At 59.7% G+C, this 12,632-nt stretch overlaps 4 protein-coding genes across 4 annotated transcripts; all 4 read right to left on the bottom strand.

The window, feature by feature from the left end:
- Window positions 1-334: 334 nt before the first annotated feature.
- Window positions 335-1,081, bottom strand: LINJ_19_1600 (hypothetical protein, unknown function; the record flags this gene model as incomplete). Its single annotated transcript, XM_001465090.1, has 1 exon — window positions 335-1,081. One exon carries the CDS (start codon window positions 1,079-1,081, stop codon window positions 335-337), a length of 747 nt encoding a protein of 248 aa, XP_001465127.1.
- A 2,038-nt stretch (window positions 1,082-3,119) lies between these two features.
- Window positions 3,120-4,664, bottom strand: LINJ_19_1590 (inosine-5'-monophosphate dehydrogenase; the record flags this gene model as incomplete). The annotated part of the gene is made up of 1 exon (XM_001465089.1): window positions 3,120-4,664. The coding sequence occupies one exon, from the start codon at window positions 4,662-4,664 to the stop codon at window positions 3,120-3,122; it is 1,545 nt and encodes a 514-aa protein (XP_001465126.1).
- Window positions 4,665-6,094: 1,430 nt separating this feature from the next.
- LINJ_19_1580 (conserved hypothetical protein) lies at window positions 6,095-7,288 on the bottom strand (the record flags this gene model as incomplete). Its single annotated transcript, XM_001465088.1, has 1 exon — window positions 6,095-7,288. The coding sequence occupies one exon, from the start codon at window positions 7,286-7,288 to the stop codon at window positions 6,095-6,097; it is 1,194 nt and encodes a 397-aa protein (XP_001465125.1).
- A 966-nt stretch (window positions 7,289-8,254) lies between these two features.
- On the bottom strand, window positions 8,255-10,852 carry LINJ_19_1570 (choline/Carnitine o-acyltransferase-like protein; the record flags this gene model as incomplete). Its single annotated transcript, XM_001465087.1, has 1 exon — window positions 8,255-10,852. The coding sequence occupies one exon, from the start codon at window positions 10,850-10,852 to the stop codon at window positions 8,255-8,257; it is 2,598 nt and encodes an 865-aa protein (XP_001465124.1).
- Between the last annotated feature and the right edge of the window lie 1,780 nt (window positions 10,853-12,632).

Here is a 12,632-nt window from a genome sequence, read left to right as displayed (position 1 = left end):
CCGGCACGAGAAAAGAGAGGAGCCCGAGTGTGTCCACCCTTCACAGCTGACGAAGAACGCGCGAGCTTAAGCGAGAGAAGTCTCGGAAGAAGAGACAAGGGAACGTGTCAGCAACACAATGTCACCCAAGACACACACACACACACATTTGACGCACATTAGAGAAACGCGCAGGTGCGGGGTGTCCAGCCGCGTGACCCAGAAGAGAGAAGCAGAGTATAGCGTTGCTCCAGTCGCTGCATAATACCCGCAGACGGAGCGGGACTGGAGGCTTTCTTGTCAGCAATGCGCGTTCGTCGGCGGCGTTGCTGAGAGAACGGAAAGCTCAGCCCCATCACAGGAGGCTGCACAGTTCCTCTAGTGTATTACACAGAAACAGCAGCCGGTCCAGCTCCGTGTACATATTGCTAAGCTGCTGATTGAGCTCCATGATGTTGCGCGTCGAGCGCATCCATCGGTAATGCAGAAGACGCATGGCAAAGCAGTAGACCTCGCTCAGTCGCTGAGTGGCAACATCGACGCTCGGATCGAAGATGAAGCGGCACAACCGCAGACGCGCCTCGCGCGCGGAATATGTGGAGAGAACCGAGCTGCTGAACTGGTTCAGGGACGAGTTGATGCCAAGCAGTGTCGCGAGGCGCATCGTCACGTTCAGCCCCGCGGCGGCGGCCATGAAGTCGGGAGTCAGGATCGCGCTCCACTGCTCAGGGTGGTGTTCCACGAGGTACACGAGCTGTGCGAGGCCAAAAATGCCGGCTCCACGAAAGTCCGTTGAGGGGTCAGTGCCTTGAAAGCCCATCTCCTTCCACCGATCACTCACCGAGTGAGCCGCTGCCGAGAATACCAGGTTGTCCGTCGCAAACATCACCCTGCTATGGCCGTTCCACAAGCGGCCCAGAAGCTCGACATCGAACGGCTTCTCTGCGGAGTACGGCCGGCCGTACTGCTCACGAATTCCACTCAGCATCGCCTCGTGGTGGGGTGGGGGGGAGGACACAAAGTAGTGAGTGAGCTCGTACGGCATTCGGTCCATCACCTGCAGCCACAAGAGCTGCGGCGTGTAGTAGAGGGAGCGCTCCATCTCCTCAAGCCGATTTGCACGCCGCTGAAACGAGTCAGCATCTGTAGCCGTTGCGGCAGTGGTTGCTGCTCGGTGGTTGAGGTCACGGGTGTTCGTTGAGCTTGCTTGGTGCGCGGTGTGGGCGCTGTCCGAGCTGCCTGGGTATGCCGCGTACGTAGCGGTGGCGGATGGGACCACAGGGGCCGGCACGCCTTTGCGTTGACGCATCTTGGGGCTGTAATGCCAAGAACAAAAAAAAAGAGGAAGTGGAGGGATGGTTGGCGAGGCTGGAGAGGTGGAGAAGGGCGCACGCAGGCAAACATATATATATATATATGTGTGTGTGTGGGTGTGTGTGTGAGCAGCTTCGGAGTGTGTGCTGCTTCTTGTTGTTGTTCTGTGGCTCTCTTGTGGAGTTTTGTCTCGATAGTGTTCTCTCTGCCTGTGCGTAGAGGTGGTGGTGGTGATACTGCACAGAGTGCAACGCGCATGCACGACGGACGGACCGCAAGACGATACCATGCCGAAGAGAGACGGGCAGACGCACGTGGTGAAAGGAGATTCATGGAAGAGGTGTATCTGCAGGCTGCGCTGGGGAGAGGTGAAGATGCGAAGAGACCGCTCCTGGCAACGACGCACGCCACAAAGTGAGAGGGACACGCTTACACCCTCGATGTGTACGTCGGTGGCGCGAGCACCACTCTCTTCCGCAAACGACGGCAGAGCCCACTGGATGAGTTGTGCGCGAGAATGGTGAACGTGCGCAGGGCGCAAGTGAAAGCCTCGAGGTACCGCCATTCGTGTAACACGGCAAAGACGCAGGCACACCACATGAGAGGCTATCGATGTGAGTGGGAGCGATATACGTTGATAGCGAAGAAAGAAATGAGGGCGTCTGGGAGCCACCCACACCGAATCACGTACGCACACATACACCCGCGGTCCGCTCATGTATTGCGCGTCCATTTTGAGGTCGTGATTTCTCTCTGCCTCAAAGGCGGAGTAGAGACTGCCCTCGCTCTCGGTAGGGAGGTCACGCCGGCAAGCATGAAGAAAGACAAACAAGCCCGACGGCGGCCCTCAGAACGTTTGTGTGCGTGTGCTTGGAGAAAATTTACGAGGCCGAAGCGCCACTCAGCACAGATAAAAAGGAGAGAAGAGCACAGTGGCGAAAGAAATGCCAACAACAACAGAGGGAGAGGCACGCACACGCTTGCAAACGCCTGCACTGCTTGGGATGGCGCGTCGGCGGGTCTCACCCAAAGCGATGCCGAGGAGTGCGGCGTGAGACGACAGGGCAGGCGGCGGCGGCGGCGAGGGGGAATGTGATATATTTTACCTTGAGTGCGTTATATCGATTAAGATTACGTGTCAACCTGCGTTGAAAAGAGGCCTTGTCATCCGACGGTGAGGCAGGCTCGTTGGTAGAGGGGTTCGGCAAGGAAAAGTAAGACAAATCACGCACAAGGAGACAGGCGCGAGAGACGGAGGAACGACTCATTCCCAGGCGCCTGCCAAACGTTGCCGATGACGTTCACGTTGCTGATGAGTCTTCTCCATATGAGAGGTTGCTACTCTCTTCATGAAGATGCGCACAAAAACGCACTGGGCAGTTTGAGTGGCGCACAGGCATAGTTCATGGACAAGAGCAACTGCGCCCCGCTCTCTCCCTCTCTTTGGCTGTCCCCCCGAGTCGCGCAAGCGTGCACCTCTGCAGCCCTCCTGCCCCATTTCAGGTGGCACGCGGTGGATACCTCTTGCACGGCGGGCTCGAAAGGCATAGCAGCAAAGGAAAAAAGATGACGGGGATGGTCTCATCCAAGCCGTGCTCAGAATAGCCCGTGAGTGCAACTTGGCCTCTTGGGAGGGGGGATGTGTGGACTGCGTCTGTTGCTTGCGTGTGTTCCACGACGCTGAGCAAGCCAGCAGCAGTAAAAGGCGCCAAGTCGTCGATCAAGGAACGCGCTTTTTCAAGCGCAAGCAGCAGCAAGAGAAGGGCACGGAGACGACGCGAGAGGGGAGGACAGTTAGGCGAAGGGAAGAGAACTGCCTGCACGTCCTACATCTTGGCTGCAAACAACTTCTTCTCGTAGCTGTGAAGCGAGTGCACGCCCCCCTCGCCCTGGGCCGTGGGGGAGCGGCGACTGAAAAGCACCTGGCCGGCGTACATCTTCTCGCGAATCGCGTCGAAGCTGATCTCGCCGATGTCCTGCGCCGACTGCTGGAGCCCTTTCGAGACGTAGGCAATGAGCTTCGCGGCAGAGCCCTTGTCCACGACGTTGCCAGACACGCCCTGTGCAACCTGTACCGCCTCGTTCTCGGAGAGGTAGCGCTTGCCGGATTCCTTGCCCTGGCTCATCGCCTCCAGGCTCCCCATGCCGCGGTACACCTTCAGGCGCACGCCGCCCTTGAAGAAGTACTCGCCAGGCGTCTCAGTTGTGCCACTCAACATGCCGCCGAGCATCGCGCAGTTGGCACCGATGGCAAGCGCCTTGCAGATGTCGCCGACCTGGCGAAGGCCGCCGTCAGCAGTGCACGGAACGCCGCGGGACGCGCAGTACTGTGCCACCTTGTACACCGCCGTACCCTGAGGACGACCGCAAGCTAGAACCTCCTGCGTGATGCAGATGCTGCCGCTGCCCATGCCGATGCGAATACCGTCCGCGCCGGCATCGATGAGGTTCTTGGCCTGATCTTGCGTCACCACATTTCCCGCCACCACCTCGAGGTGCGGATAGGTCGACTTGACCCACTTGATGAAGGCGATCTGGTAGATCGTGTTGCCCTGAGAACTGTCCAGAACCAGAACATCAACGCCGACATCCGCCAGAGCTGCCACTCGCCGCTTGTCCTCCGGGCGCGTTGAGGTTGCGGCAGCGCAGATGAGTCGACCGCTCTTGTCCAGTGTGCTGTGCGGGTAGTCACGCGCGCGGACAGCATCGCGACGGGAGCAGAGATTGACAACCTCGTCGTTCTCGTTCACGATAGGCAGGTAGCCGTAGCGGCTGCGGTTCAGCACGTCCATTGCCTCTTCCAGCTGAATCGGTGCACGCTCCACCGTCATCTTCTCACGTCGCGTCATAACCGCCGATACCGGCGTGTCCTTGTTCTTTACGTAGTCTATATCCTTCGTGCACACGATGCCAAGCAGCTTGCCGTGCGGGTCGCCGTTCTCCGTCACAAGAATGCCGCTGATGCCCTTTTCCTCCTTGATACGGATGATGTTGCTGATGGGAGTGTTCGGAGGCACCGACTTGGGCTTGGAGATGAATCCGTTGCGGTACGCCTTCACCGACTTCACCATCTCCACTTGCCGCTCCACCGTGCAGTTGTTGTGCAGCACACCGACGCCGCCCATAAGTGCCATTGTCTTCGCCATCTCGTTCTCCGTAATGGTGTCCATCGGCGACGACACGATCGGGATGTGGAGGCGGATGCGCTTCGTGAACTGGCCGGAGATGTTCACATCGGCAGCGCCAAAGTCGATGAAGCCTGGCAGAATAATAAAGTCGTTGTACGTCAGTCCATCGCCCCGGAACAACTCCTCGGCGGTGCAGCCATCCTTGATGGTCTTGATGCGGTAGTTCGCGTTGTTGGTCGCCATTGCGTCCATGTCACACACACGCACGCACACGCAAGTGAAGCAGGTGCACGAAGGGCGAATGTGCCTTGAAGGGCTGCGCTACAGCGGGAAGGCCCGGAGAACGAGAGAGTCGGGAGAGGAAGACGGTATATAAAACGAAAGACTGAGAGGGAGGTCAAGAGAGGGACGCGCAGTATGTCGCCGCCACGCTGAAGAGAAATGCACGACTCAAGCAGACAAATGAACAGAGAGAAGACGGAGAGCAGTGGGCTGCGAACGTGGACGCGCGTGTGAGCGTCCGCATCAGCGTAGAGCGCGCGGCAGAGACAAGAATGGGGCGTCCAAGCGTGAGAATAGTTCACCGCCACTGCCTCGGCGTCGAAAGTGCCTGCATGCGTGCACAGACGACAGTCGCCGGAGGCGATATCGTGTAGCCCCCCCCCCGCACAGCGCCACAAGATGCAGGGAAGTCGGGACGTGGCATGGTGAGGGACATACAAAGAGACGAAAATCATACATCGGCCCACAGCCGCACGCAGAGTGGCGTCGCTTTTTCCTTCGTTGCTTCCATGAAACAAAAAGGTCAAATTCGCGTAGGCCTGCACATGGTGTGAGGCTCGCCTCCACCCCCGGCTTGGCCTTCTCCTCTGCTTCACGTCTACGCGGATGCCAGCGATGTTGTACTTGTCGGGTACTCTTTCCGTTGGTGTGCGCATGAGTGTTCGTTTGTATTCCTTTCCACTGCCGCCGCTGCTGCTCGGTGGTTCGGTATAAGTGCACAATGTACAACATTGGGCACGGTCGGCTCCCGTCTGCGGTGTTGTGCACGACACACGCACGGGGGAGGCGAAGCCACAGGCAAGCAAAGGAGCAGTGAAGACGGGAGAGGACGGGGAGCGGCATGCACACAGCCCACTGCAGTCATCGCTCATACGCGCGCACACAGGCACGAGAAAGGCACCACCGACCCAGCAGCCGCCCTCTATAAACAAGAACTCCTCAAACGGCACAGGCACATGACGGCGAGCAACAACAGCATCCCACTATGGACGGATGTGTGTGTGTGCGTGTGTGTCTGATTGCACAGTGGGCGCCCACGTGTTCACGTTGCCTTCGATCCGCCGCCGCGCACGCTGCAACCGCACGCACCGACGCAGATGAGACAAGTGATGCACAACGATGAGAGACGAGAGGAAGAAAAGGGGGGTCGTGTAACCACCATGAGTGGGCGCCATCGCGAAGCATGCAAACGGAGACAGATATGTCAGTGGTGAGGGAGGTAGGGGGGCAAACAAGGCCGCAGTCGCACAACACATAAGCAGTTTGTAGGCCCTTGTCGATGAGGAACAAGTCAGGAAAAGAGCGCGCAGCGCGCCTATGCAGGCGTGTGCGCATTCTGGTGGTGCGAAGTCTTTCCGCCCGTCCCTCCCCACCCCCTACTCGCCCTGTCGCTACGAAAGTAGACTGAGCTTAGTGACCAGCATGACCCGAATGCTCTGGTCGAAAGAGGCGCACACAGCGAGACCCTCCTTTGAGCGATTCCAGTCCATCGCGTTGATAGGCTGATCGCCGATCTTCGCCTTGTTCAGCTGCTCCACTGCGCCCGCCACGCCGCGCTGAAGCCCATCCCCGTCTTTCAGAGTGCGCTCTGGCGGGTACTTGTAGAGACACAGCGTCAGCTCGCCACCGCCACCGCTCAAGAAGATCTCTCGGTTCTGTGGCAGCGCGCGAGAGCACCACACCGTCCCCTCGGATACGCGCTCCTCCACGTACGCGTAGCCGAGCTTGGGATGCAAGGTGCGCATGTCGTAGCACCGCACGCGACCCTCCAGAGACGATACGAGGAGCTTGTTCATGGGAATGTCGGGCCGATCAAACTCCAAATCGCACACGCCGTTGTTCACGTGCATCTCGTGCAGCATCTTCTGCGTGCGAAGGTCGAATATTTTGACGTCACCGTTGTCGTAGCCCGCAGCGACCACACGCTCGTCCGGGTCGAAGCTGTTTCCGAGTCGTACTGTCCAACAGTCGCGGGCGCGAGCAGGGTCGACAGGGTTGAGCGACACAACCGGCTTGTTAGACTGGCGAGTGTCCCACACCTTGACGGAGCCGTCGCGGCTCCCTGTCGCCACCTCCGGCGGCCCCGAGTAACGCGCGCCGTCGATGGCGTTGATGATGCTCTCGTGTGCATGGGGTATGTGAAGCACAGAAGCCGCTGTCACGTCGCTCAGTGCGTTGGGCGCTCTTGAGGGGGTCGAGCCGAGGCGGCTCAGGTCGAAAATCTGCAAGCTGCCGGCAAAGTCGCCAGTCGCGATCTGATTCATCGTCGCACTGGCGGCAGTGATGTTGCTGGTGTTCCCTCCACTGCTGCTAAAAGATACGTTATGCCCAAACGTGCAGCATTTCAGCGGATGAGGAAGCCGCACCTCGACCGTCGGCTGCACATCGCCGTGGTGCAGCTGATAAACGGAGAGCGCACCGTGGTTGTTTGGGTACTGTCCGACCACCGCGAAGGACGCCGTCTGCGGCACCCACCTGACGTCGAACGCCGTGTAGAGCAAGCTTTTTTTGACGTGCTGAATGATCTGCTGGCGGCTGAACCGCTTCGCGCCGCCTTCGGCGCTGGAGGAGCCTGAGTCGAGCATTGATCGCGTGTCGCGTGCACTAGAAGTCAGTGCCCTGACCCCCTTCCGGCTCCGTGTGTAGTGGCTTCAGAGACGATGCAGAAAACGCGTAAACGGCACTCCTGTCGCCTGGGTAGGGGTTGAGAATCGGCCACGCTTTAGAGAACGGATGTTGCTATTCAGTTCCGCTGGATGCGGTATAGCGGAGAGTTGGATCCGCCTCGCACTTTTCTAGCGCGTGCGAGTTTGTGTACTTGAGTGCGGGTGCGTATTCGAAGATTGCGCACCTTGAGCAAAGTAAGCGTTTGTTGTGGCGGTGGTCATCCTGCACGTGGGTACAGACGTGTGTGCGTGTGTGTGAGAGATTGGGGGGGGGGGAAGAAGAAGCTACTGGGGGTGTCCTTTTCTTTTCGCATTTCGCTTGCATATATATATATATATATATACGTCCATACATGCATGTCTGTCGCCTGTACGCTCCCTCAGTCGAAAAGCGAACAACACAAAGAAGGTCATCGGCGCAGCTCGCCTTTGTCCCTCTGAATGAGTGAGAGTGTGCAGTGTCAAGAAGAGGTGAGGGCACAGCCCCACGGAGTGGGCACACGAGAAAGACAGAGAGTTCTCTCAATCTCCGTATGGTTGTGCCTCTCACTCGCCGTTCCCCTCCACATACAGACAGACACACATCCCGTCTGCGCCTCGAAGACAAGCGCTGCATCGATCACATTCGTTTTCTCAGATGTCCCATTGCTGTTCGCCTAACGAAGACAACGAGGCAAAGAACACTAACGGGGCGAATGTAGGGCACCAGGCCAAGGACGACGGACACCAAACAGAGCATGAAGCAAGAGGAGAAGACAAGGCGTGCCACGCCACCTCCCTGCCTCCCTATCGGCCGCACACCGCATACGTACTTATCGACACGAGAAATGAAGCCTCGAAAGTCGGACGTCGCCGCGAGCTGCTGCAGCACTCACTCTCCCTTTCTCAGCGCGGTGCTGAGTCGTCGCGACCAGACGCGCTGAGCGCGCCCAGCATGTCGAGAGCCCTCGTCATGTGGTTGCCGAGGGTGCGCGACGACGTGGCGTCGCAGTTCTTGTAGGATGTGATAGTGACGTAGAGCACCTCGTTGGCACAGAAACAGTAGGAGATACCGTAGCCATCGGGGGATACAGGGCCAAAGCCAAACCCAGGCGTCTCGTGATAACAGCTGCCGCCACCTGCGGGGTGGAGTCGATCGAGCAGGTTGCGTTGATGGGCCTGAGCGCTGCTCACTTTCCACTTCGTCTTGCGAAGGGCGGCGGTAAGGAAGTCGGAAGGTGTCTCCTGGCTAGCGCTCGCCATGAACAGCGCGAAGAGATGCCTGTCCACCCCACCTCCCGCCACAGCCTCCTGCACGGCGCGCTGGTGATTGGCGCAGGCGTCGATCAACAGTGCTCGCTTCTCCTCTGCAGACATAGCCTCATCCTCACCTCCAGTGGAGGCCATCGCCTTCACGAAGGTGCTACTCACGTCAGTAACACTGCGCACCGCCTCCGTCCTACCCTTCGCAAACATGCGCTGCGGCACAGACTCGTACACGAGGCTGAAGTGCCCTCCCTGATCAATGTAATGGGCGAGCTGAATAGCCATTTGGACCCACGCGTCGGGACTGCATCCCATGCTCTTGGGGACTTCACGGCCGTACTCGCTGTACCGCACGACGTGGAGGTCCACCTGCGAGCTGGTGTTGAGGAGGAACTCTGTGTGCGCCCGGCGAATAGCAGCAGCCAGCTTTTTGTGGATGGTGAAGCGCAGCCGCTTCGGGCACAGCGGGTTGTCGATGTTGGGGGCACGGAACGGCTTGGCACGACGCTTGTCCTCGGGCAGCTTCTTTGCGTGTCCGCTTTCCGTGTCGTACCAGAGATCGGCAGACTCCTCCTGCGCAGACACGTGCTCGAAGAACCCGAGAAACGTGGACATGTCGCTCCACGAGTGCTCCACGTGCAGGCCAACATGCCCGTCAGAGCGGACGACGAGATTGAAGCTCTTGTCACACCACAGGTTGGAGCCGTTGCCGCAGAGATAGTGAGCGCAGTCCATGGAGAGGCGCTTCACCTCGTCCACGGCCGAGCTCGCCTTTGAAGGCACTGCCATCCCACATCGCTCATCGAAGCTGACCACGAATAACGCCTTCTCGATTATGCGCAAGGGGCCGTTGTTGTTGGAGTCGTGAAGCAGATAGCTAGTACGCACGTCGGCCCACTGCGCACGGGATGCGGTGGTCAGGGCAGGCAGCAGCGCCTCCACTACGCGGTATGAGCGCTTCTTCCCGAGCGTCTCCAGCGTGTCCTCCGCGTCGTCCTCCTCAGACTCGTCGCGGCCGGTGCTCACCTCCTCCTCCACCTCCAAGAGCAGCTGGTGCAGCACCACCTCCAGCTGATGCGGGGTGAGCTGGCGCCCCGTCTGTGGGTCAATGACTGGCATTTGATAAATGCGGCCACGGTGTAGAATGACGAGGTAGCTGTTCTCCCGCTCTCCACGATGCTCGAGGACGTCTACCTCACGTCCGGGAATGCGAGTTGTGTTAAACGCCATCGAGTACTGGTCCATGGACAGGGGCACACAATCACGAGGTCCAATGAAGTTGGGGCACAATGTACGGCGCTCAATGTGACCCTTGAGCCGCGTCATTAGGTAAATAAGCACCGCTGCGCGCGCCTCGGGGAGAGGGGTGGGCAGGTGCGTCGCAAAAGGAACGGTGTAAAAGTTCGAGTGCAGACACAGCGAGTCGCGCGCGGCAAGGAAGACGTTTCGGGTCCACAACTCAGGGACGTAGCTGTGGCCCATCACATTCTGCAGTCGCAGGTACATCTGCAGTGATGGACCTTCGTTGAGCAGGAAGGACTCAGCGGACCGGCGCAGCTCCAGCCACTCGTTTACGTCGCTGTCCTTTTGATGGTAAAGGGAACGCATGCTGGAGAGGTAGCTGCTCACCGTCTGCTGCAGCGAGGGCAGCGGTACGCTGGGAAGGCAGCTCCCGTACACTCTTGTCTTTGGGATGGACGGGCGAGTGAAAAAGGCGCGCATGACCAGCGACCACACGCGCGTGCGCCACGACGGCTTTTGGGGGTTTCTCTCCAGCATCCATCCCTTGTACTGCAGCAGCCTGCGCAAGGCGAAGCGGTGCAGCACCGTCGCCGCGGCGAGCGTGACGGCCCACGCCTTTGCGCAGAGCACGGGTGCCTGAAAGGACGGGGGGAGGTACCGCGAGAGCGGTGTCACAATGGAGTCGAAGTAGCGCAGCCACGTGCTGGCTGGGTTGGTGTGCACCCAGGACGTCTGCGGTACATACCACACACACACGCACGACCCGGCAGCGCAGGCGACCACGCACGAGAAGGGGATGGGGTACACCATTGCGGAAACTTTGTCGATGTTGTCCACGATGGAACGGTGCACGCCACGCCAAATATACCGCAGAGGTGGGACGTGGATATCCAGGCCGTTGCACGTCCACGAAACGCGCATCTGCATTACAGAAGACCCCGCGTCCCTCGTCTGGTTCGCCGGGTGCGGCCGCTGACTCAAGAACGCCTCTGCCATGACGAGTGCGATGTGAGCGTGGGCGAAAGCGTCTTTCTGCTTGCGTGCGCAAAGAAACAAAAGAAGGTCGACCGCGGACGCGTCGCACGCCTCCTGTAAGGGCACACAAGGGAGACGGCGGTGCGAGTGGGAGGGGAGGTGGCGAAGTGGTGAAGTCGACTCACCTCCGTGCGTGCAATGTATGAGTGTGGAGGCGGGGGCCGGCAAGACAGCAGGGAATAGCGAGTAGGTGGTGAACAGCTGCAGTCATTGTGCGCCATCAAGAAAAGGGCGCTACCCCTTTCCTTGACTGCGCCACGAAACGTACAAGTAATAAAAAAGACATCACATACACCATCTTGATCACATTCCAAACACGACGTTCCCGCGTGTCTCTCGGCATGGCCCCGAGAACAAGCGACTGAAGCGAGAGAGGGGATGAGGGCGGAGGGCAACTCTCCAACGCCATTGCTGAGGTCCCCAACCTCCTCCAGCTAACAGCGAGCAAGGCCTCGAAAAGAGAAGGCTCGGGCTTCGGTGTCCACCTCTGCAAGTTGGAGCTCCAAGCGCACATGAGCCTCTCTGCACTTACTATTCTGTGCATAAAACTCCTCTCTTTCCTCATGATGCCGGTCACCTCAGCGTGGAATAAGGACGCAGTGCACCCACTCTTCGTGGGGACACCGAGAGCTGCAGCCTGCCCTCGGGTATGAATAGCGGGCTCTTGGTGTCCGTGGACAGGTATGGGTCAGCGCGGTGCTGCAGAGACGTGCGACCATCAAGCAGTTCGGAGAAGCTCACTGCGAATCGTGTCGAAGGTTCAGCACGCGTACGCGTCCGCCTCCCGTTTTATCTCGGCTTTGGCTGCGTTGCGGTGGTGTTGAGCGTGATCCCGGGCCGAGCCTGCGCTGTGTGCTGCCGTGGCCTTGCGCTGGACTAAACGGCGCCGAACGGTGTTGGTAGGGCCTGGCTCCTTGGCGAATCCTCGATGCAAGTCTGCATTCTGCGAGAGGAGGGCATGCCACCACGGCATTCGGCCTCGTGGGTTATCAGCGTGCCGGTGCAGCAGGAGGAAAGAAGCGCGGCTGTCGCGTCTCCGTGCTCGCACAACAGGGCATGCGCACAGGTGTGCGCCCTCCCCCTCCCGCTCCAAAGAACGATGTTTCAGCAGGGGCGCTCTGGCTTTGCCGCGGTGGCCCTACTAGACGGATACACACCTCACCTCCGGCTGCACCCCTAAGAGCGACCTGGTGACTCGGGAAGTTCTCTCCATCAGGTGCCAAGCAACGTCGCGCTCAGCTCTCGCATGATTCGAGTGGGCGCCAGCTCGCACTACCCGGCGTGGGACGCGAAAGGACGATCCGACCGGGCAGGGGCCACCCCCGCACGACCGGCTTAAGGGCGGATGCCTGGCCTGTGCAGGCGATAACGACACCCCGGCACGGCGCAGCGCAGACGGGGCCACGGAAGCGTCACCGGACGCCACCCCGGGGCTCGGCTGCTTCATCAAGGACCGGGGCGCCGCCACCACGGCGCCAAGTGACCCGTGCGCGGTCCGGTCCACTCTCCACTTTGAGGGGGGATATGGCCCGGCACCCCCAGCGATGATGCAAGGCTACCGCCACCACAGCGCGAGAGAGCAGGCCAACGAATTGGCGATGCAAAAGCCGAAGTCGGTGCGGCACCCGGCAGCCCCACCCCGCGTCCCACTGAGACCCAGCTCCACACCCTTCCAGCCATTCGCGGTGGGTCGGCTCCACATGACGCTCCGCGAACGCCACTGCCGCTCGGCCGGGGGCCT

Source organism: Leishmania infantum, chromosome 19 (genome assembly GCF_000002875.2).
Source record: "Leishmania infantum JPCM5 genome chromosome 19".
NCBI classification, from domain to species: Eukaryota; Euglenozoa; class Kinetoplastea; order Trypanosomatida; family Trypanosomatidae; genus Leishmania; species Leishmania infantum.
The sequence above is the reverse complement of the archived record's forward strand: the minus strand, read 5'-3'. Positions and strand labels throughout refer to the sequence as shown.